The sequence below is a fragment of the Eptatretus burgeri genome, chromosome 5 (assembly GCF_056783735.1).
Source record: "Eptatretus burgeri isolate ZD-2024b chromosome 5, Ebu_testis_v1, whole genome shotgun sequence".
Taxonomy (NCBI): Eukaryota; Metazoa; Chordata; class Myxini; order Myxiniformes; family Myxinidae; genus Eptatretus; species Eptatretus burgeri.
This window is the reverse complement of record NC_140965.1, coordinates 61,837,613-61,863,168: the sequence shown is the minus strand read 5'-3', so window position 1 is coordinate 61,863,168 and position 25,556 is coordinate 61,837,613. Positions and strand designations below refer to the sequence as shown.

The 25,556-nt window shown below is 45.1% G+C and overlaps 1 protein-coding gene across 6 annotated transcripts in view; it reads left to right on the top strand.

Annotated features, from left to right (window-relative positions):
- The window catches only part of LOC147026534 (patatin-like phospholipase domain-containing protein 7), a 243,036-nt gene that overhangs the window by 35,587 nt on the left and 181,893 nt on the right, over window positions 1-25,556 (top strand). For all 6 annotated transcript variants that reach the window (XR_015058386.1, XM_085882013.1, XM_085882011.1 and 3 more), the window contains exons 3-6: window positions 18,544-18,590; window positions 19,057-19,131; window positions 21,000-21,087; window positions 24,764-24,846. Coding sequence is in view for 5 of the 6 variants with exons in the window: in XM_085882013.1 (XP_085738139.1) it covers window positions 18,544-18,590; window positions 19,057-19,131; window positions 21,000-21,087; window positions 24,764-24,846 (293 nt within the window). In the remaining variant the exon portion in view is untranslated. The remainder of the gene's footprint in view (window positions 1-18,543; window positions 18,591-19,056; window positions 19,132-20,999; window positions 21,088-24,763; window positions 24,847-25,556) is intronic.

Below are 25,556 nucleotides of genomic sequence, written 5' to 3'. Positions count from 1 at the left end.
GGTCTGGACCACTTTTGTCCAGGAAAGGGTTACCTTGAGCCCTCATGACCTCAAGCAGAGAAAGAACATCTTTGCTGAAGCGATGTTGAAGACTTCCAGATTCTTCATGATGTCCTATGTCTGGACATTCAGCACTGATTTCTGCTGCTTCTTCAAACTTGGCAATGGCTCTGAGTTTCTCAGGAAGAGCCAAAAGTGCTCCTCCAGGGTGTCAGGAGAATCATAAATGTTGGACACTCCACCATCACCTTTGACAATCTTTGTGGTCTGCTCATGGCTGTGGTCCTTTGGTATCAGAGAGAACTTCCCTGGGCTCTTCTGTACCACAAAACTTCCCTTCATGAACTCCCTATGAACCTCTGGATGCTTCGATTCAAGTTCAACCATATCCTTGACATGAACAGGGAGCCATCTCGAGTAGTGCACTTGGTTCCAGATGAAGACATAATCACACAATTCATCAATCACCTAAACGTATAGGGCAAAATCCCCCTCAATATTCTGTCGACACAGAATGCATTCCGGTTCAACATGACGAACAGTTGCAGTGACCATTGACCTAGTCTTTTTAGGGCTCTGCACCTCAACCTGTGCCTCAGAAGTTCTTTTCAGTTTGAGTTCAGCACGCTTCACCATCATTTTATTATAGTTCGTTCTGCAGCTTTTGGGAAACACAGCTTTGTTCGACAGCATGTTGGAGGCCTTTAGCACTTCCATACCCTTTGGCAGTGCATTCTCATTTTTGAGATCATACAAGTCCTTTTCCAATGTCTCACATGAAGTATGAAATCGCTTCTGATTGGCAGGGCATCGAACGTCCTCATCAGTCTCTTGCTGACACAAGCAGCACAACTTCCAGTTCAAGGACCCTTTAGAGTTTAGATGCAGCTTCCATTATGTACTACCTTTACTTTTCAGCAGAAACCTGTTTTCTTTACACCATGACCAAAGCCCTGAAAAATATAAAATGAAGACAACTTGGTTAATTCCTACATGATGACAAAACTGAATATGTTAGACTTCCTAATATTGTATTTATCTAAAATTCCTTGAGCTGAGAAATATGGGTATAGACACCAGATTGAATATTCAGCTTGTTTGGTTATTGAGATATTACTGATTGTACTTTGCAAATGCAGCCATTTTGAATTTTTAAGAAAGTCAATGTGACGATCAGCAGAGTTCTTTAAAATTTACACAATTATATTATTGGATTCAATTAATATGAATGATTACCAAATTTATCCTCCTAACCTGTTCGGTGATCAAGATAAGATAAGCGAATTGCTCAGGCATTGAGATGTGATTGTATTATGTTGCTAATGGCAGCCTTTTTTTTTAGAAATTCAATACAGCTGCCATCTCAGCAATTTAAAATTGACTTCATCACATTCCTGGACCCAACAAATATGGGTGTAGACACCAATTTTATCTTCCTAGCTTGTTTGGTTATCAAGATATTAAAAGTGAGTCGCGAATGGTGGCCATTTTGAATTTTCGACTTATTCAAGATGGCTACCACCTGAGCCCTTTCAGAGTTAGTCCATATGATTCCTAGACCCCATAAACGTGGGTGTAGCTGAAATGAGAGCGAGAGATGAACCTTCAGAGTTTAGGCTTTATTCCATTTGATTGGAGCCGCTTCTACGGGCACACCGGGGAATACAGGTTCAGCTAGGAGTACATAAGCAGTAACGTATACATGTGCAATTAATCATTGCAGAATAAATCCGCGTAAGCACGGAGTTCGATATAATCTCCATTCTCACCAGTCAATGAGCACCTTCAGTTAACGAGCATCAAGTGAACAGCCGATGTAAATGGCAATGCCCCGGGGACAACCACTCGTGCCGCAGAGACCTCCCCTTATACGCGAGACGCACAACATGTGATCCCGCGTCATGTCCCTCAATTCACCTCAATTCACCACATTCTCCTCACCTTTAAAATGTAACTAGGGGCCCATCTTACACACCATGATTGCTTTAGCACTATAGGAGTATACATTTCAAGCAACGCGGACTAATAGGTCTACAGAAGCATACATGCCAAGCAGTGATTATTTTGAGTTGTAGGAGCATGGAAATGAGCATCGATATATGATATAATGGGCATATAGGAGCATGAGCAGCGAGAATGCCGATAATCCCCTTTACAGATTGAGTCGTCGAGGGGGCCTTATTCGTCGACCTCTCCGGGAGTAAACGGCAGTTTCACTTGAGGGAGACTCCCGATCCTCTTGGTGAGCCTCGACTTGTGCCGGGGATGACTCCTCGATCGCTCTCGGGTGGAACGCGGCAGCCCCGTCGCCCGGCGGAGTTCCTGGGGGGGAAATGTCAGAAGGAGGAGTGCCAGAAGGTGGTGTACCGGCGGGAGGAGTACCTGAGGGAGCCAAATGGCGAACCGACACAGTGGTCTCCCTGCCATCCGGGAGCCTGACATGAGCATACTCTGGATTAGTGTCAATGAGTTCGACCCCCTCCACCAGCGGTTCATACTTGCTTTGTCGTACCGGGCGTTTCATGAACACTGTACCGGGATGGGTCAGCCAGTTGGGCACCGTTTGACCGTCAACATAACGTCGTTGGTGAGTAAACATTCGTTCGTGAGGAGTGGCATTGGTGGACGTGCAGAGCAAAGAGCGTATGGAATTCAGAGCGTCGAGAAGGGTAACCTCCCACCGCTCGGGGCCCAGTCCTCTCGATTTCAGCGCCAGAGTTACGGCTTTCCAAATAACTCCATTATACCGTTCCACCTGCCCGTTTCCCTGTGGGTTGTAACCCGTCGTTCGACTAGTTGCTATGCCGTGCTCTAATAGGAATTGTTTTAGCCCGGCCGACATGAAACACGGCCCTCTGTCTGAATGTATGTGCGAAGGTTTCCCAAATATAGCGAAGAGGTCAGACAGACATTTCACGACAGTGCCCGAGGTCATATCCGAGCACGGAAACGCGAAAGGGAACCTTGAATATTCATCAACAACGGTGAATATGTATCTGTTGTCTGTTTCGGTCGGCAGGGGCCCTTTGAAGTCGATGTTTAGTCTCTCGAAGGGGGAAGTGGCCTTGATCAGTCTGCCAGATGCCGCGCCAAAGAATCTGGGTTTTAGTTCAGCACAAACAGGGCATGAAGCATTCATTTGTTTAATATCTTCAACAGAATAGGGAAGATTTTGTCTGCGTACGAAATGTGCCATCCTGGTTACCCCTGGGTGGCACAGAGACACATGGAGGTCTTGCAAAGCCTGACTGATTGTTGCCGAACTGTAGACCCGGGAGAAGGTATCTGCAGCAGGGTTTTCTTTCCCGGGCCGGTAAACAATGTCGTAACTGTAGCAAGCTAGGTCTATCCGCCATCTCATAATTTTTTCATTCTTAATTTTCCCGTTATTTTTCCCATCAAACATGAATGCCACGGATCGTTGGTCCGTAACGAGCGTGAAGTGGTTTCCCAGTAAATAATGTCTCCATTTCCGCAGCGCTTCAACGATGGCGTACGCTTCCTTCTCTATCGCTGAGTGTCTCTGTTCGCTTCTAGAGAGAGTTCTCGAGAAGAACGCGACCGGCCGCCCAGACTGATTAAGTGTAGCAGCTATGGCGTGATTTGAAGCGTCGGTTTCCACCACGAAGGGCACCGAGCTGTCGATCGATAAAACCACGGACTTACTGATATCATCCTTGAGGTTGTGGAAAGCTCTTACAACAGCGGCATCTGGTGGAAAGTTTTTGCAATGCACTAGGGGATGTATTTTCTCGGAGTATTGCGAAATCCATCTCGCATAGTAAGCGAACATCCCGATCACCCGGCGCATTGTCTGCAAGTCCTGAGGTGGTGGAAGCTCACGGAGCGGGCGCAATCGCTCAGGATCAGGCTTAATTGTGCCGTCGGCTATTGTGTAGCCGAGAAGGTCAATTGACCTTGCCGAGAATACGCATTTCTCGTAGTTGAGAGTCAGATTATATTTTCTAGCAATGCTCAAGAATCTGTCCAGATTCCTATCATGTTCCCTCTGATCCCTACCGCACACTGTGACATTATCCACGTAAACAAAAGTGTCTTTGAGGTTTTCATCTGAGATGATGTCGTCCATAACCCGTTGGAAGCAAGCTACCCCATTCGTGACACCGAAAGGTATTCTCCTGAATTGGTAGAGGCGCCTCCCTGCCTGGAATGCAGTGTAAGGTTTGTCTTCCTCTCGGATGGGAATTTGATGATAGGCGCTTCGCAAGTCGATGGTACTGAATACCTTATAATTGGCCACGCGTTCGACCATCTCATCTATGCGCGGCAGGGGGTAGGCGTCGAGTTGGGTGAAGCGATTGACCGTTTGGGAATAATCGACAACCATTCGTTTCTTATGGTTCTGACTGCTGGTTACTAACACCTGTGCGCGCCATGGCGAATCGCTCGGTTCTATAATTCCCTCTTCCAGTAATCGCTTGGTTTCCAAAGTGATGAAATTCATGTCAGCAGTGGTATATCGCCGCGATTTGATCGCTATCGGTTTGCAGACCGGCGACAAGTTAGCGAACAGCTGGGGGGATGTCACCTCCGCGGTGGTCAACGCATTTAAAATTAGACGAGGCTTGCTTCCTCCAAAGGGTATTTCGACGCTCGTGTGCTGCTTGAGGACATTATGACCCAGAATTACGTCTGCGCACAAATCACGAAGCACCAGTACCCTTACATCCCGATGCGTGTACCCTTTTACGTCCAATTCAACATTGCAGTACCCTCGTACGCGGGATTGTAGTGAGGTGGCGGCCATGCATACCGTATTGTCAGTCGGGTGGATTACCCATTTCCTGCCCTTCACTAGCGAGCTGTTGACGAAACTTTCAGAGCTACCGGTATCAATCAGTGCCTCAGCCATATGCCCGTTAATTCGTACGTTGATGATAGCCTTGGATAGATTCCCCGGGGAGGCTGCAGTTAATTTATTCTGCGAGTAGAGAGCCGCAGAAGTGGGTTTATTTCTCCTTAGAGTAGATTTACATACCCTGGCATAATGCCCTTTCTTGTCGCAATTCATGCATGTGGCATCTCTGGCGGGACATTTTTGACGAGGATGCCTTTTGTACCCACAAAAGAAGCATTTACCAACCGGAGCAGTTGCTGAGGAGTTTGACGTGGCCTGGGTATCCGGCTCCTCGGGTGTTTCTCCATCCCCTATGTCTGGCTGTGTCTGTGCCAGTGGGGTTCCTTGAGTTCCCACCGTAGCAGCGTTCATTAGCAGCATCGGTGTCCCAAATGACTCAGATTGCTGCTGAGCCGTATCCATCGCTCATGCCTGATCGACTACCTTGTCAAGAGTGGGTTGCGCTTTCTCTAGTAAGCGTTGCCGTATGTGGGCTGATCTAAGTCCTTGGATGAATGCCTCCCGGGTCGCTTCCTTTCGGTGTTCCTCGGCGCTTACGGCCCGGAAGCTGCCGTCTTTTCCCAGCTGATTCAGAGCTTGCAGGAACTGATCGATTGTCTCCCCGGCTGCTTGCTTGCGTGTGTTGAGAAGATGTCGTATGTATACCTCGTTCTTGGGCTTCACGTAGAGCGCCTGCAGCACGTCAATCGCTGCTTCGTAAGTGTCGCACTCCGAGAAGAGCCTGTACACGCTGGGCGAGACATGATTCACGAGAGCGGCAAATTTGTCAGCTCCCTCCTCGATGATGGTCAGATAGTGTGAGAAGGAACAGAACCAATGCGACCATTTCATTTCTGCGTCAGTCGCGTTTGGGTCTGCGTCGAACCTCTCTGGTTTGTAGATCTTGTCCATCTTTGGTTGAGAGAGCCGAGAAAATCAAATGGAATAAATTGAAATGAGAGCGAGAGATGAACCTTCAGAGTTTAGGCTTTATTCCATTTGATTGGAGCCGCTTCTACGGGCACACCGGGGAATACAGGTTCAGCTAGGAGTACATAAGCAGTAACGTATACATGTGCAATTAATCATTGCAGAATAAATTCGCGTAAGCACGGAGTTCGATATAATCTCCATTCTCACCAGTCAATGAGCACCTTCAGTTAACGAGCATCAATTGAACAGCCGATGTAAATGGCAATGCCCCGGGGACAACCACTCGTGCCGCAGAGACCTCCCCTTATACGCGAGACGCACAACATGTGATCCCGCGTCATGTCCCTCAATTCACCTCAATTCACCACAGTAGCCACTGAAATGAACTCTCAAGCTGGTTTAGTTTCGGAGATATAGAATAAAATAGGTTTTTCGATGGCGGCCATCTTCAAATCCAAGATGGCAGGCCATAAAAGGGGTGTGTCAACGTGCTTCCATTAATTTTTTTGTTTGTCAAGGTCTAAACTACTTGTGTGCCAAAATTCACGCTTTTATCCGGATGTGCACACTTCTGCACTAAGATCCCTCACTATTACCTAATCAACCCTAAATCACTACAGGAGCAAATTATTTGTTTCAAAGATTACAAAATAAATGTAAATTGGTTTCACATGCATTAACAGTGCCTTCATAGTGGGGCAGATAACAGCAATTTTTGAGAGGAATTGTGCAAATGATACAACCATCAAATTTGGCACATTTGTTCTCCAGGGGATTCTAATCAAATCTGCCTGATTGGCCATTTGAAAAATTTGAAAAAAAAAAAAAAACTTCAAAAAAGTCAAGATCACGAATCAATGTTGGATGCTGGCTGAGATCAGTGAATGTTTCAGAAACATCATCAAAGACGTTCCAAGTCTGCCATGCAGTTTTCTTCCCTTCACCACGGAAGGCAGACACGACGTCACATCCAGTGAACGCATGGAAGTATGGGATCCCTCTGGCTCTCTCAGGCCCTATTGCAGAAACTACCTCATGGACTGGAATCCATCGTGCCTTGACTCCTTGGCCAAAGGCAATCCACATGTTCTCAAGACCGAGATCCTGTAAGGATGGCAGTACAGATATTGCTATGACTAGTACGTCCGTGTCATTAGCCTTAATGATAATGGACTTGCTCCCATCCGTCGTTGCATACCTGGCGTGTACAAATATTCGAGTGTCAGCTTCTTCATGACAACATGGAGACACAGCATCCATTGACTTCCTTGTGTTGCTGATGGCATCTTCTCCTTTTGTGACAATGACTGTGCTTGTCGTCTGTGCTTCACACATCTTTTCCGCAAGGAAGTGAAACAGCTCAGTCTTGTTGCTGTCATCTCGAAAAAAGCTTCTCCAGTTACTTGGGGTCTTACTGGTTCCTGTCACTCTTATTCTGATTCCTTACCCCCTTTTCGACCTTGCCTCGGACTTCAGACTTGACTTCTTGAACACATCAAGCACTATGTCCACCCTCTTGTACCTGGCACCATAGGATTCCACCTTTGGGATGATGTCTTCTTTAGCATAGTAATCAAATATCTTTGAAGTGCGTGGAGGTAGGGCATAGATAAGTGCAATGATGACTGCATCTCCCCTTGGTTCTCTGTCTGGGATGTTCACTTGCGCTTCAAGAATTTCAGCCAGCTGTGACTAAATTTTTTTTGTTTTTTTCAAAATTTGGATTTTCAAATGGCCAATCGGGCAGATTTGAACAGAAATGCCAAATTTGATGCTTGCATCATCATTTGCACGATTTTTCTACTGTCTACTACTCTATCAGAAAGTATTTACACCCCTTGACTTTTGTCACAATTTGTTGTTACAGCCTGAATTTAAAATGGATTAAATGTAATAATTTTTGTAACCGATTTACACAAAATACCCAATAATGACGAAGTGAAAACATGTTTGTAGAAAATTTTCAAATTTATCGGAAATTAAATGCAGAAATAGCTAATTTATTTAAGTATTCATCCCCCTGAGTCAATACTTCGTAGAAGTGCCTTTCGCAGTGATTACAGCTTTGAGTCCAATTGGGTATGTCTGTATTCCCTTTGTGCATCTGGATTTGGGGAGTTTTTTTTTTTCCTTGCAGATTTGCTCAAGCTCTGTCAAGTTGGAAGGGGAGTGTTTGTGAACAGCAATCTACAAGCCTTTCCACAGATTCACAATGGGATTCAAGTCTGGGCTTTGACTAGACCACTCAAGGACTGTCACATTTTGTTCTGACGCTCTTCCAATGTTGCTTTGGCTGCATGCTTGGGATCATTGCCCTGTTGGAACGTAAATCTTTGTCACAGTCTAAGGTCTTTTGAACTCTGAAGTCAGTTCTCCTCAAGGATTTGCCTGCATTTGGCTCCATTCATTATTCCCTCTGTCCTTACAAATCTCCCAGTCCCTGCTGCTGAAAAGCATCCCCATAGCATGATGCTGTCACCACCATGCTTCATAGTAAGGATGGTGTGAGATGGGTGATGAGCTGTCCTCGGTTTCCGCCAGACTAGCGCTTTGCATTCAGGCCAAAGACTTCAATTTTCATCTCATCAGACTACAGAATCTTTTGCTTCATGATCTGAGTTTTTCACGTGCCTTTTTGCAGGCTCCAGGTGTGCTGTCATGTGCCTTTTTCTCAGGGGTGGCTACTGTCTGGTCACTCTCCCATCAAGGCTAGATTTGTGAAGTGCTGCAAAGATTGTTGTCCTTCTGGCAGGTTCTCCTGTCTCAAGGAACTCTAGTTCTGTCTGAGTGCTCATTGGGTTCTTGGTCACCTCCCAGACCAAGGTTCTTCTTGCCTGGTTGCTTATTTTGATCAGACGGCCAGCTCTGGGAAGAGTCTGGGTAGTTCCATATTCTTTCCATTCCTAATGATGTTGCTCACTTTGCTCTTGGGAACTTTCACCACTCTCGAAATTGTTTTATACCCTTCCCCAAATCTATGCCTCCTCACAATTCTATCTTGGAGTTCTACGGAAAGTGGACTCCATTCAAATTGCAAGAGACATCTCAAGGATGTTCAAAGGAAATTTGATGTACCCGAGCTCATTTTGGGGTGTCATAGCAAAGGAGTTGAATACTACTTGACCAGAAACATTTCAGCTTTTGATTTTCAATGGATTTGTAAGAAATTCCAAAAAAAAAAAAATTCCACTTTGACATTGTGGGGGTATCTTGTGTGGATCATTGACAAAAAAAATCTCAATCTCATCCATTTTAAATTCAGGCTGTAGCACAACAAAATGTGAAATGTCAAAGGGTGTGAGTACTCTCTGAAGGCACTGTAATCTGTGGTTTAATTTAAAAATTAAGCTCTCCCACTTATCTCAGGAGTTTTGAGGTGCAACTCACTTGGTCAACCAACAAGGCAAACATGATGACCAAGGAGCTTTCCAAAGAAGTCAGACATCAAGTGGTGGAGAAGTGCAGTTCAGGAGAAGGTTATAAGAAGATTTCAAAGTCACTCATTATCCCTTTGAGTTCAGTGAAATCCATCATTAAGAAGTGGAAGACGTATCATACCACCCAGACTCAGCAGCCAGGCAAGCAGGAAACTGTTTTGGGATGTCACGGTAAATCCAACAATCTTGGGTGCTGCTATCTTGTGTGCACCTGTTTGTGGTGAGGATGTTAAGGTCACAGAGATTCACTTACCTTGGCCGTGATATTCATGTCTCTGCTGGCTGTGAGCCAGAGGTCAATAGACGTCTGGGTCAGGCCTGGGGAGTCATGGAATCACTGGATTATGGAGTGTGGTGCTCTCGGTACTTGTGCAGGAGGACGAAAGTCTGAGTCTTCAGGTCCTTGGTGCTTCCAATCTTGCTCTACGGATGTGAAACTTGGACTCTGACCAGGGATCTGAGATGGAGACTTAATTCCTTTGGTACCAGGTCTCTTCGGAGAATCCTTGGCAATTGCTGGTCGGACTTTGTGTCCAATGAGCAGTTGCTGAGAGAGATTCAAATGAGATTTGTTACCTGCATGGTGTATGAGCATCAGCTGCGGCTGTATGGACATGTGGCTCATTTTCCTGACGCTGATCCTGTTCATCAGATTCTCTCAGCGAAGGAGCCTTGTGAGTTGAGGAGGCCAAATGGCTGACTACATGCCTCGTGGTTGCAGCAGGTTGATCAGAATCTCAAGGAGATGGGGATGGGCCAGGCATTTGCTTGGGGGATGGCCAGATGGAGGCCCCTGGAGCACTGGCAGAAAGTGAATGCAGCGACATTCTGCTCCGGCGCATGCTCCCATACCTGACCTGACCTGAAGATCCAACAATGACTTTGAAAGATCTGCAAGGCTCTATGTCTGAGATTGAGGTCAGTGTTCATGAATCAACAATATCCCTTTCCCTTCACAAAGCTGGCCTCTATGGACAGGTGGCAAGAAAGAAGCCATTGCTGAAAATGACACATCTCAAAGCTTGTATGGAGTTTACAAAACAGCATCTTGATGATACTTCAGGCATGTGGAGAAAAGTCTCTTCGGATGAGACAAAAATTGAACTTTTTGGTCGAAATTCAAAGCACTCGTCTGGTGGAAACTGAGGACAGCTCATCACCCATCTCACACTATCCCTACTGTCAAGCATGGTGGTGGCAGCATCATGTTGAAGGGCTGCTTTTCACGATAGAAGGGACAATGGACGGTGCAAAGTGCAGTATAATTCTTGATGAAAACCTGCTTGAGTCAGCCACAAATCTGAAACTGGGTCGGAAATTCACATTTCAGCAGGACAATGATCTGAAGCCCAAAGCGAAAGCCGTGCTGGAGTAGCTGGATAAGAATAAAATAAATGTTTTTGAGTGGCTCAGTTAAAGTCCTGACTTGAACCCAATTGTACATTTATGGCGAGATTTGAAGATTGCAGTCCATCGACGATCTCCATCGAACTTGGCAGAACTTGAGAAATTTTCACGTGAAGAATGGGCAAGGATTTCACCATCTCACAACACAAAGCTGGTAGAGACCTACCCACAAAGACTCATAGCAGTCATTGCTGCAAAAGGTGTTTCCACCAAGTATTGACCGAAGGGGCTGAATACTTTTGCAACCAGTGAAATTTGATTTGTACAAGTTTTTTGCAGGTAATTTGGAAAAATTATTTCTACATGATTCGTAGTGTGCAAGCTGTGTTCATACACAAAATGATTGGCATTCATCAAGTCTGTGGGCTGACAGTCTGTGTGACTGGTGGTGAAAAAGTAAAATTATCAAACATCTTATTGTTCGTCTTCAAGGACAACAACTTGAAATGTTCAATTTATGATTTGAAAAGTTCATTTGGAAAAATTGTATCGACATGATTCGTAATGCATCTAAATGTGGCATTATTGGTCGGGGGTGAATACTTTTGTAGGCCACTGCACGAGGTCTTTATCCGTCGCTTGATCGAGTACTGTTCCCCCCTCTGGGCTGTCTCTCCTGCCTCACATCTTGCTCAGCTTGATGCCTTGGGAACCAAGGCCTTTAAGATTATTGGAATCTCGTGCAGTGAAGCTAAGTATATGGGTCTGTCACTTCGCCATCGCAGGCAGGTCGGTGGTCTCTCTCTGTCTTCAACTGCCTTATTTCTGGTCTTGCGCCCTCTGCTCTTTCCGTACTTTGCCCTCTCCCCTCAGGTTTCTGCAGGGCTCATATGGTCCACCACCAACCCTCTTCTGGTGAAACTACCGAAATCCAGGATCTCTGCTCACCTCCACTCATTCGTTTCTCTTTTTTTCCTTCCCGTGGAACCAACTTACACATCCTTTTCAATCTCACTATTCCCTTCAGGTCTTCAAGACGGCTGTTCACCACCCTCTCAGATCTTTGCCAATTCAAAATCAATGTCTCTTCTCCCCACCCCACCCAAATCCCCCCTCCTTCCAATTTTTCAGTTTTCCCTCTTTGGCGTTCCCTTTCAACCGTGTCCATCTTGTCCACCCCATGCATACGTGTTTTTACTTCCGCCACCAAATGTGAAGTAGATTATGTTTTCACCCCTCTGTCTGTGCGCAGGATATCTCAAAAAGTTGTGGACGGATCCAGATGAAATGTGGACAGGTTCGGTGTGTTCCTGATTAGATTTTGGTGAAGATCCGGGTTCAGTTCCGGCTACTATAATTTTGTATGATTTTTTTCACCATTCGGAGATTGGGCCAAAAATTTTATATATGACCGTTTTTACAGCCATTTTTCCCTGCTGTGCAAGGGTTTGGCTTTTTCTTGAGGCAATGTTTTATGGCCAGATGCCCTTCCTGACGCCAACCCTGGTCGCCTCTTACGACACACAGGGATATGGTACACCTATTCTAACCGGGGCATACACCGGGACCAGTACACTGGTACTCATTTCGCCGACCTCGGAAGGATGACAGGCTGAGTCAACCCCCTGGTGTTAATTCAGCAGCCAACGGGGCTTGAACTCAGGACACTGGGATCCCAAGCCGCCACCCTAACCACTAAGCCAACACCAGGCTTGGGCCAAAAATTATATGAAGCACGATATCTCAAAAAGTTGTGGATGGATTCGGATGAAACTTGGTGGACACATTGGGTGTGTGACAAGGACGAGTTTATTCGATTTTGGTGAAGATCTGAATCCAGATCCGACAACTAGAATTTTGTACGTGATTGTTCACCATTGAGAGATCGGGCCAAAAACGATATATGGCATCAGGTCAGGTATGGGAGCATGTGCCAGAACAGCGTGTTGCGTCCACTTTCCGCCGGTACTCCAGGGGCCTCCGTCTGGCCTTCCCCCAGGCAGATGCCAGGCCCATCCCCATCTCCTTGAGATGGTGATCAACCTGCTGCAACCACGAGGCATGTGGTTGGCCCGTTGGCCTCCTCCACTCACGAGGCTCCATTGCTGAGAGAATCTGGTGAGCAGGATCAACGTCAGGAAAAGGAGCCACATGTCCATACAGCCGCAGCTGACGCTCACGGACTATGCAGGTAACAAATCTCATCTGAGTCTCTCTCAGCAACCGCTCGTTGGACACAAAATCTGACCAGCGATAGCCAAGGATTCTCCGAAGAGACCTGGTACCAAAGGAATTAAGTCTCCGTCTCAGATCCTTGGTCAGAGTCCAAGTCTCGCATCCATAGAGCAAGGCTGGAAGCACCAAGGACCTGAAGACTCGGACTTTCATCCTCCCGCACAGGTACCGGCAGCGCCACACCCCATGATCCAGTGAATCCATGATTCCCCAGGCCCGACCCAGACGTCTATTGACCTCTGACTCACAACCAGCAGAGACATGAATATCACTGCCAAGGTAAGTGAATCTCTCCACGACCTCAACATCCTCACCACAAACAGACACAGACAGGACAGCAGTGTCCAAGATGTCATTGAAAGCCTGGATCTTAGTTTTGACCCAAGAAACCCGTAATCCCAGCGGCTCCGACTCCTCATTCAGCACCTCTAGGGCCCCCAAAAGGATATCTAAAGTCTCCGCAAAGATGACTGCATCATCTGCGAAATCAAGGTCCAAGATCTTGACATTCCAAAACGATGCACCGCAGCTCGATCTTTCCGACATCCTCCCGAGAATCCAGTCCATACAAGTGTGGGGGCCAGTACACACCTCTGACGAACTCCAGTAACAACTGGAAATTACACACTTCACAGCACTCTCAGTACCAGAGTAGAGTTCAGACATCAGATCTATCAGTTTTGGATCCGTCTTCCTTGACCAACTCCACGAAGAACTCCACGAAGACCAAGAATCCTCCAGAGGACATTCCGATTCACTGAATCGAATGCTTTACAGAGATCAACATCGGCTGCAAGCAGCCCCTGCCGAAACTCTCGCCTGCGTTCGGTGAGGACACGAAGAGCAAGGATACGGTCAATCGTTGACCTCTTTGGTGTAAAGCCTGCCTGCTCTGGATGCTGGTGCTCAAGCAAATTGTGGCGAACCCTATCAAGAATTTTCCAAGCTAAGACCTTGCCCGGCACTGAGAGCAGCGTCACCCCTCGGTAGTTGTTGCAGTCTTGGCGATCACCCTTCCCTTTCCAGAGAGGGACAACAAGGCCCCTCTTCCAATCAGTTGGGATGATGCCTGTGTTCCAGGCAGAGCACAAAACTGCATGCAACGACACGAGTGCAGCATTTCCACCAGCCTTGAGAAGTTCAGCATGGATGCCTCAGATCCCTGGAGCTTTACCGCGTTTCAACCGGTTCACCGCAGCCCGTGTTTCCACAAGCGAAGGTGGACCACAATTGATTGGAGGGTCAGCAACAGGGATTGTAACACCATTGACGTCCAACTCGACAGCTGGTGGATCAGCCTGGTACAACTGCTCAAAGTAACCGGACCAGTGGGCCTTCGCTTCAGACTCCTCTGTCAAGAGCCTACCACTCTCTGCTCTAACTGCAGTGCTCCGAGGGATGGGCTTGGATGAACGTAATGCGCACATTCCCCTGTAAGCGGGACGAGAATCACCTGTCCACAGGTGATGCTCTACCCCCTCACAGAGTCCTCGCACATAGGCCTCCTTGTCCACCCTTGGTGCACGTACAGTTTTCCGCCTCAGCTCCCTGAACAACTCAGCTCTGCCATTCAGCCTGGCCCTGTGACTGGTCAATGGTATCCAGTGTCCCTTGAGAGACAAAATTCTTCTTTGCCCTACGGTGAGTTCCAAGACATCCACCGGCGACATCAAGGACGGTGGTCTTGAAGGCACTCCACAACTCGTCAGGACTCCCCAAAACACCCAGACCCCCCAAATCTCCACTCAGCTTGTTCGCAAACTCCTCAGCCACCCTCTCATCCTTGAGCTTGCCAACATCCAGCCGAGGCTGGGATGGTACCATTCTCCAGGATTTAAGGTGCAGCTTTAGAGTTGCTACAACAAGCCTGTGGTCAGTATTGAGGAACTGAGCACTCCGGTCGACCCTGCAGTTCTGGATCATCCTCCAGCGACCGCCAACGAGGACATGGTCAATCTCCTTTGCCACACCGCCAGCGTTGGAATACCAAGTCCAGCGATGAGCTTGTGGGCGCTGAAACCATGAACCAGCCACCCTAAGTCCATGACTTCTTGCAAAGTCATTGAACTTCATGCTGTCCTGATTCATAGTTCCTGACCCATGGGGACCAACACACGTCTCATAACCATCCCTATCAGTTCCAGTCGTTGCATTGAAATCCCCCAAGACTAGAAGTGTATCTTGTCTGGGGCACTGACAGAGAGCATAGACAGAGACCAGGGCAATGACACCTAAGGAGTGACGAATCCTTCGTCTCATAATACGCTTGTTGACCGGTGTTACCTCAATTATCAATGGGGTCAGCTTATTGGACACAGCTGCAGCAACTTCTTGAGTATGGTAACCATTAGAGCGACCAGACCAATAGTAGGTGTAACCACCCACCATTATCTCGCCGCAATCCGGTCTCCGAACCTCAGAGAGAGCTGCAATACCGATGTCCAAATGCTTGAGCTCAGATGATAACAGAGACAGGTGATCATCCTCTCTTAGGGATAGGACATTCCAGGCACCCACCCGAAGAGACCGCCTCAGGTTAATCCAAGGAGACCGCCGTCTGGTGGACGACACCTCAGCACCACTCCGACACACTCTTCTGCAATCTGATCCAGGGAGGTTACCCCGTGGTTTCCCTCCTTTCATCAAAGATTGGGGGTCCCGAAGACTTTGCCCCAATCCCGCCATCCGGTGAGCTGCCCTGTGAAGGGAAGCTGCACAGGAGGTACTCCCACGGAGTGGGTTTTCAGATTTTTTTGCGTTTGTGTGTTTTGCGGAATGAAGTGTTTTACAGTGGCCGGAGTGCAAATCCTGCCACCAACCTCCTAATAAAAAAGTAACCCAACTGCAGGAGGACGTCTGCAGACACAATTGGGCACTAGATATGGATGGCTGTTGGCTCTCAAGGAGCTCCTCCGCCCTTTGACAGGTTTTGTTTTTAATCTTGCTGGGTGTTCATATCCAAACACCCTCCTCACCAGAAAACCTGGTGGGGGAGACGGTTTAGTCGCCGACAACCCGACCATGGAACAGGTTAGTACAGGTTTACATGGTACCTGTAGCAGGTCACAGATCTGACCTGACCACGGATATATGGCATGATATCTCAAAAATGTATCTATTGGGCCTGATATGTTCTCCTGGATCAGGCATTGCATGGCGGAGGTACGCGCTCTACTGAGTGCCCTTCGAGTTAACCTCCGCCATCTTCGAAGATGGATGGAGGTTACTGTTTTCACCCCTTTCTGTTTGTTTGTTTGTTTGTTTGTTTGTTTGTTTGTGAACAGTATTACGAAAAACTTCTCGAAGGATTTCGACGAAACTTGGTGGGGAGGTTGGGTATGGTCCAAGGATCATACCATTAAATTTTGGACTTGGTCCCCCCACCCTTCCCCCCAAAAGAATTTGGAGAATTTTTTTTTTCATTTCTACATGTTTTAAGTGATTTCCAACCCCCCCTGAAAAAAATTGTTACCCCCCCCCAAAAAAAAAATAGAGAATTTTTTTTCATTTCTCCATGTTTTAAGTGATTTCCAACCCCCCCAAAAATTGTTAGAGAGAAAAAAAAAAATATATATATTTTTTCATTACCTTCACATTCTGCGAAAGGTTATGTTTTGGTCGGCGTGTATTTATTTATTTATTTATTTGTAATCTTGTGATTCGTATAACTCAAAAAGTATTAAACCAAATTGCATGAAATTTGGTGGGATGATTGGTTATTTGCCAGGAAGCATTCGATTAGATTTTGGGATCCTTCGGGTCAAAGGTCAAGGTCACGAAAAGGTCAAAATCGTCTTTTTACGATAACACGGTCAATTTTTATTAAATTTGCATGCAACTAACGCCAAAATGTTCAGAATTCAACGCCTCATCTTGTGATATGCAATATGACACAATGACGCCCATACTCTTGTTACCGGTTAGGGGTCAAAGGTCAGGGGGGGTCACGACCTTGAAAAATATGCGGTTTTTGTCTTAACGCGGTCAATTCGCGTCTGCTTTACATGAACCCAGCACCAAAATGTTCAGAATTTAATGCCCAATCTTGTGACACAATGACGTCATAACACATGTCGGGTTGGGGTAAAATGTCGGGGGGGGGGGGGTCACGCTCTTGAAAAATATGCGGTTTTCGGCATAACTCAGTCAATTCTTATTCGATTTGCATGAAACCAGCATCAAACGAGATTACCTTCTCTTGTTGAAACGTTGTATTCACCGAGCTTGCGAGTGAAGACTCGCCAAAACGACGTGAGTTGATTGTTGTTTAGTCCGTAGCCCCCGAAAGTCGGGGTGGGGGGGTCATGACAATATAGATATGTGGTTTGTGTCATAAGACCATTCATATGAAACCAGTTCCCCACACTCATACCAAGAATAAAAAAAGTAGTGGCGGCGAAAATTCTTTTTTTGGGGGGGGGGAAAAATTTTTTTGGGGGGGTGAAAATCACTTAAAACATGTAGAAATGCAAAAAAATTTCTCTACCAATTTTTTTTGGGGGGTAACAATTTTTTTGGGGGGTTGGAAATCACTTAAAACATGTAGAAATGCAAAAAAAAAAAATTTTGGGGGGGGAGGGGTAAAAAAAAATTGGGGGGGGGGGTTGGAAATCACTTAAAACATGCAGAAATGCAAAAATGTTTTTTTTTTCTCTAACAATTTTTTTTTGGGGGGGGGGGGACCAAGTCCAAAATTTAATGGCATGATCCATACCTAACCCCCCCACCAAGTTTCGTCGAAATCCGTCGGAGTTTTTCCGTAATACTGTTCACAAACAAACAAGCAGTCATAGACTGGTACTTACGAAATCGTCAACTTGACCTCTGACCTTGTCTAATAAAAGCTGTCTCGAGAGAAGGTAGCGACGCAAACCAGAAGTTTCTACGATGATTCTGTACCAAAACATCAAAAATCGAATGTTTTGGATGTTTGACCTCACTGTGACCTTGACCTTTGACCGATTTTGACCAAAATATATTCAGCACTAGCCATCACCCTCCTGAATCACGTGGTGTAATTTGACATTGGTCGCTTCTTCCGTTCTCGAGTTATCTGTACCAAACCATCAAAAGTCGAATATTTGACCTCACTGTGACCTTGACCTTTGACCGATTTTGACCAAAATCTAAACAGCACTAGCCATCACCCTCCTGAATCACGTGGTGTAATTTGACATTGGTAGCTTCTTCCGTTCTCGAGTTATCGTGCCTACAAACAAACAAACAAACAAACAAACAGAAACGGAAGTCATCAATATACTTACGAAATCTTTAGATTTTGTAAGTAACAAACAGAAAGGGGTGAAAACGGTAACCTCCATCCATCTTCGATGGCGGAGGTTAATTAATGCTGCGGAATCATCTCAACTGGAAAGGCAAAACTACTGATGACGTGATGAGAAGTATTTCCTTTACGTTACCAAACAAACTTTACTTGGTTTACGCAATAACCAAATCGCCAAAAAACCAAACCCGGCCTGTTTTGCACGAACTCTCAAATTAAGTCAATTCTCCATGAGCAAGTCAACCCATTCCATGTCACAGAAATTACTGAATGTAACATATGGCTGTATTTCTGCATATGCCATTCCTAATGTGTCCTGCACCAGTAGTTGGCTAACTTTGTGACACACCTGTTTGTTGACTATTTCAAAGGCACTTTCATTAAAATAATACTGCACTGCATTGTTTTTTTTTTTAATGTGTTCTTCCCTCTTTGTTGTTGTTGCACAGATAATTCTGCGATCTCTTTAAATCAAGAGCACTTTCACATGATGGAGGTGGGTTTGTCATTTATGGTCACAGGCTACAACCCACACAAAAGATCTTAAATGCATGTGTTAATTGTATTTACTGATGCAATCACCAGAACATTGATTTATGTGTTCATCACCGTGGGAAGTAAGGAGAATTTGTTGTTTCGTGGGAGTAAAAAAGTGTTAATTCCGGAAACCTCATATCCTTTTTCTCTGACAAAGGGTTAGCACCGTAACCTTTTCCTTGCTTCCCAAAGCAGCTAGCATACCTCAATCAATGTTCTGTTTATTTAATCCATTGTTCTCCCTGTCTGCCGATGCAGATTGACACTAGTCTTCCTGAGCAAGACTAGTTTTTCACTCTTTATTTTAATGTGACTTGTGTTTTGACTCTATATTTCTTACGAAAGAGTTATTTTAATTGTATCTAAGAAGTTGATGAAACATTTTGATTGTCACGAGTCACGACTCCAATTCTAACCACTCGCAGGGAAGTGAGTCTCAAATTCTGGATCCTCGTTCCCCACTGCTTGCATTTATGGAAGAACAACTGCAGACCACCATGGTAGGACTTTCTATTTCACAATATGGGAAACATTTCTGCTGTTGTGGTTGGGCCTGGGTTGGATCACGTTTTGCATCGAGAGAGGATGTGGAGAAATAGAGTATTGTTGTGGGTCTGGCGGTTCAGGTTAATCCCACCCGACCCAATTTTGGTTCAAGGGCAGTTAACACCGCCAGCCCGAATAGCCGAGCGGATTTCCTTGGGAGGCGGACACATTGATCCTCGTAGATTATAACGTGTGTGTGTGTGTGTGTGTGTGTGTGTGTGTGTGTGTGTGTGTGTGTGTGTGTGTGTGTGTGTGTGTGTGTGTGTGTGTGTGTGTGTGTGTGTGTGTGTGTGTGTGTGTGTGTGTGTGTGTGTGTGTGTGTGTGTGGAGGGGTAGGGCATGGCACTGGCAGAGCGACGGAGGAACGGAGAAGCATAGCACAGGGGGGTTTATACTCGATCCCGACGACAAATACAAATACACAGGCACAGCAACTTAAAATATGCACGGGATTTATTGAAAATGGACAAAATTTACAAGGGAAAATAATTCAGATATAGGTAGTTGTCGACTTACGACCACAATTGGTTCCGACAAATGGTGACACGTAACACTTAAGTTCACAGTTTCCCTACCTAATTACACTGAGATGTCTCCTGCACGTCCACGGACTAAACAACTCTATTTCATCCTAACTTTCCTATGAAATTGCTCCATCTACCCCCACAACCGTATAATAATGATCTTGATATCAATTAAACCTAAAGTCGAGGCGCTTCTACACACAGACTTAAATACAGATAAGGGGAAACAAAATAAAAGAAAAACCTTTCTTTATTCTGGCACTTAGCTTGGTCCAGAGATGGTCTTTGGGGAAATTGGAATCGAAACGCTTCGTCCTGCATGTGTTGACATGCCCCCCCCCCTAAATGGCACCAAGCTACTCTCTCGCAGCAGGAAAATGTACGCCAGGCGATTCGTGAGCGGTATTCAACACCAAGGCTCAGAGACCCCATGCAGCTTCTTTGTGCGTTGATCGTCCTCACCGACCCGCTGCTTTTCAGAATGGCGCCGTCCCCTTTGGTGATATACACAAGGCTTTGGGGTCCGTCTCTCACGACCTAACCAAGGGCCAATGGCCAGGGTCTTGCTCAGTACGCGAGCCAATTTGCCTCAGCACAAATATGAGAATTGTGCCGTCATCTTCACACGTTGAAGGAAAGCCAGCCGTAAAGCCCTGTTCTTACAGGCCATCTCCTAGCTACTACGTTCTCTCTCAACTGTTTGCGTCTCTTGCATCAAACTCGTCCAAGCAAGCCAACCACCTCCTCGCTTCTCTATTTCTCCTGACGTCACCCAAATAACCGTTCCACCTCCGGGGCATGGCTTGCTCGCACGAAACCCGGCAAGGCGGGGCTTCTGCCTGCTCGGCACTGGCTTGCTTGTTGTTATTGTTGTGGTTATTATAAATATGCACTTCTTCCTGGTTGACTTGTAAATGCAAAAATGTAGGAATAGGTCACAGGGGGCAATCACAAACTGGGGGAACTTATCCTTAATCCAGATCTAATCAACACCACACCACCCCTCCGTGTGGTGACACGTAACACTTAAGTTCACAGTTTCCCTACCTAATTACACTGAGATGTCTCTTCCACGTCCATAGACCAAACAACTCTATTTCATCCTAACTTTCCTGTACTATGAAATTCCTCCATCTACCCCCACAACCGTAATATATATATTATACACATAAAATCCATGCTGGGAGCTTGATGTACATATTTTATCCTGCTGTGGCACTGTCGGCATATTGCTGGATAAGTAACTTGTTGCCTTTGAATATCAGTGTAATTAAAGTATTTTTTTTTCTGTTTGGCAGGTTACAGGCATTATCTACGGAGCAGCAGTTGCCATTTTGATCATTGCTATAATAATTTTCTTTGTCTATCAAAAACTCAAGCAACGCTGTAAGTTTATACTCAAGAATTGTTTTTATTATTGCTGTCACAAATATTAATCATCGTTTGAATGTGCCAGAGCATCTATTCTACACTTTGTCATGCACTTCACTGACAGGAGATATGACTGCATTTTTACCCTTCCTGATGCACTTGTGACCGATTTCCTTTACCAAGCCTTTCCACTTGACTAACAGCTAGTTTACATTGGCCCCACCAGTTGTTCTTAAACAATAAGAGCTGCTCTGTTGGCTAAATGCAATGTCCCTTTTGACATGTTCATGATCTGAGACTGCATGCAGTTATAATCTTTCAGGTCTCAAAATGGAATCAAATTAAAGAAAAAAAAAGTTTTTATTTCTTCCAATGTGTCTCGGCAATAAGGCAAATTGTACGTGATTAAGCCAAATTGCTAAGTCTCAATCGTTTCTGAAGATAAGAGCAGAAAACATTGGGACCAGCATGTTTAGAATTGATTAATTGTTTTCTCCACGCTTAAAAAAAAAGAATAATAATCATAATAATCTGGCGATATTGTGATCGAGTCTGTCTGTCGTCACGCTATCTCCTAAACAGTTGGGCAGAAATTCACCAAACTTGGTGGACTTCGCTCTGGTTAGTTGTTTTTGTGGAAGAAACATTTGTCGTCATGGAAAACGATACAGATTCAAACAAAAGTGTTTGTTGTCATGTACAATATTCATATGGAGTAGTAATAACAAAAACACCCGCAACTGTCCAGAACCAGCCATGCTTCACACATGTGCTTTTGAGTTGTTTCCTGTTTGTTTTGCTTTCTCAGTTATTGTTAGCAGAACCATTAGCTCACTGCTTTTTTGTGCATAAAACCATGTGTTTCAGCATACACTTAATGTCATCAGTACAATCCCATCCTATTGTATGGACCAGTAAACCTCCAACTATAAACAGAAAACGAACCCATAATTGCTGCTGTTGTCAAATCTTTCCTCTTTCCTCTTTTAAAACACCCTTATCTCTGATGATCATTTTGGATTCTGTCTCAGTCACTCAACGCTGAATATGCTGCTGTTCCTCTCTCAGCAGTTGCTGGTGGACATAAATTTCCAACAAGAGGTCAGATTGTCTCCATAGATATATTTGGGGCATTTGACATTGTCTGGCACCCTGCTCTGAGTGGCAAAACTCACTGCTTGCGGCAATCAAGTTTGTGTTCACATGTGGCTCTCTGACTTCCTCGATTTACACAATTGAACCGTCTGCTTTCCTCCTCTTGCATTTGAGCTCCAAGGTAGTGTCCTGGACCCAGTCTTGTTCCTCATCTACTTGACCTCTCCAATGCACTGAAAACCATCTCTTCCTTTTCATAGATGATTACATTGTGCCTCACACTACCCCCATTCCACTGACAGGCAGACATCAACTGCGTCACACTCTGCTGATATGGAATTGATTAGATCTTCTGATAAATGGAACATGTCCTTTTATCCTATCAAATCACAGTCTCACATTGTCACACTTGAAGGACTGTCATAGAAACACGCCTTTATATTATATTTCCATGGTCAGCCACTGAGCTGCCAGTTAATTTAACCTCAAGGCCTGATCATCAGTAATGACCTCACCTCTGCCAATCATACAGCAAAACTGGCCTCCAAAACCTGCCGCAGACTGGACATTCTCTTTCATTCCAAATAATTCCTTGCAAAATCTGAACTAGTCTCAACTTATGAGGCCTTTTATCCATAGCTTAATTGAGTACTGTTCTGCTCTTCCATATGGGCAGGCACCCCAGCATCACATCTGCCTCTCTCTCTCTCTTGCAATAATGCTGAAGTACACATTGGGCCTGTTGCTTTCACAGCACAGACAGGTCATTGACATCTCTCTCCTCCAGCCTATCTCTGTCTCTTTTCTCAGCACTCTGATCTTTCCCAGTTCCTCAAAGGCTCATGCAAATTTCGTCTGAATCTGTCCACAACTTTTTGAGATATCTTGCTCACAGTTATAAAGACAGCCTGGTGAAAACATAACCTCCATCCACCTTCGGTGATGGAGGTAAACGTGAAGAACTGGAATGCCACTCGGTCGAGCACATACCTCCACCAGGCAGAACAGCTTATGTGTTGCATCCTACTGATAAGCCAGATCTGTATCCGTACCTGAACCAAAATCTAATCAGTTTGTTCTTGTCACCTAACCAACTCATCCACCAAGTTTTGTTTTGGTTCGTCCACAACTTTTTAAAATATCATGCAAGCTGTCGTTTTTCAGCCCCATCACTCAATGGTGAAGAATCACTTGTAAAATGAAAAAAAATTTTCTTATCCAGATCTTCATCAAAAGTCAAATCAATTGGTCCTTGTCACTAACCCTAACCCTGGACCTATCCACCAAGTTTCGTCAGAATCTGTCCATAACTTTTGTACAGAATCTGATACACCCTGTAGCCTTCTAATCCTGTCCTCCAGTTACTCTACTTAAACTATATCTCACTCACTGCAACTATATCATGCTCCTCGCTATCCACTTTGACTTCATGCTCTTCCATCTTATTATTTAAACTCCTGGCATTGGTATGGAGAATATGTTTAACTTTTCCCTTCCTGAAATTATATTTTCTTGACTGGCCTTACTCATCACAATTACATTATCAGTTCCTTCCTTAAGAGCTTCCCCACCCTCCACTGACCTAAAAAAGGCTGAATTTCTTCTTCAATTCCCACTGCAAACCTTGCTGCCCCCTTTCTATTTATCATTTGGCCATCATTCTGGAAACACTCCCTTTGTCCCTGAAATGATTCCCACTGCCTCTTAAATGTAAAACCTCCCTCCCTACACCATTCTTACAGCCATTGGTTGTCATCTATCGCTCTGCTCATCATTTCTATTTTGTTTCCTAATCCTGGGAGAATCCCAGAAAACATTACCTCACAACCCTTTGCTTTCAGCTGCTTACCTCATATCCTGTATCTATTTTTCAATACCTCTGAGTAAATTTTACCTAAATCATTTGCTCCGAGGTGTACCACAACCAAATTCTTCCTACCATGACCCGATACCATATAGTTTACCCTTCCTTCAATGTCCCCAACTCCTGCTCCTTCAAAGCTGCACAGAATTCTATGTCTACAATCCTTCCTGCAGAATGAAGAATCCACATATTTAATCTCATCACCCACAAAAACTGTCTCCCATACCTCATTTATACCAATTTCTATTGCTGCACCGAAGCCACTCCTTGCACCCGCTGCGCCGCCACCACTTAAAAATACTTTATCCTATTACATATAGATAACTTCAGGTGAACGTCCAGTTTAACATCCATCCCCGCCTCCTGTTTTATCGACGTCCCTCTGAAGAATAACCTTGCAGAATCAGAAACTACTTGGTCAATTTACATATGTGTTCTGTATTTTGTGCACTATTAAGCCACGAGGCAAAACAAGTTGACAAGTGGTGGTTGTACTTTGGGTGTGTAAGAGCCCATCAATATATAACATCTGCAAGGAGGGTGGGGAAGTGCTTGATTCATTGAAAAGATATATGTAATATGTGGTTGTTACACAAGGGCCTCATGACTTTAATGTAATGTTGTAACAAATACTAATTGTTAATGCTCTAAGCAATTTTGTTTAAAAAAAAAAAAAAATTTTCTTCCCTATACCATCTCTTGTTGACCAATGCGATGTTCATCTTGTTGCAGACCTTCAACGACCTGACGTTCCCCGCTATCGCTTTCGGAAAAGGGATAAAGTTCTGTTCTATGGACGCAAGATAATGCGAAAGGTGAGACCAAGAGACTCAATCACAATAACAACAATCGATGATCTAAGAAATGATGAGTGGTTTAATAATGTCGAGATAATTGTCCAGAGGTTGTGATAGTGGAAGACTGACAAGATATATCATTATCAATGCAGGTGGTGTAACTGTAGAGAGTATTGTTGCGATTGTGGAAACCGCATCCCTCCAAAGCAATAGCAACCATCATACAGCGGTCCCCAGACAGTTAGTTATTCCATTAATGTACGTTAAGATGGTCCCTTCCCTTTTGTTTAGTGGACAACGGGACAGTGCGTTGTATGAATCTCATAGTTAGGTCTGATTATATCTCTATCTTAATTCCTACTCTTTTCCTCTTCTTCCTGAAATAAATCAAAGCAGATACTGCACTCAGACAGCTGCCTGTAAAAACTGCAGCCACACCCTCAATGTATGCGTCCTTGCGGAGGCCAATATGTGCAGCACGTGCCGCGGCCGGGAGAGGGGAATAGAAAGCCGCAACAACATCACACGAGCATCGACAGTGCAGCTGCGAGGATACAGCGATACCCTCGAAAGAACCTCTGCCACAAGCTCAATATGATCGTCTGACGTTTTCAAAGATCTGGGATGAGATTTCTGGTTGCATTGAAAAGGTATACGAACAGATATCTCTTAAAGAGGCTGTACGGATGTTGTTCTTCACAACACAGAAGCAAATGACCCAATATTGG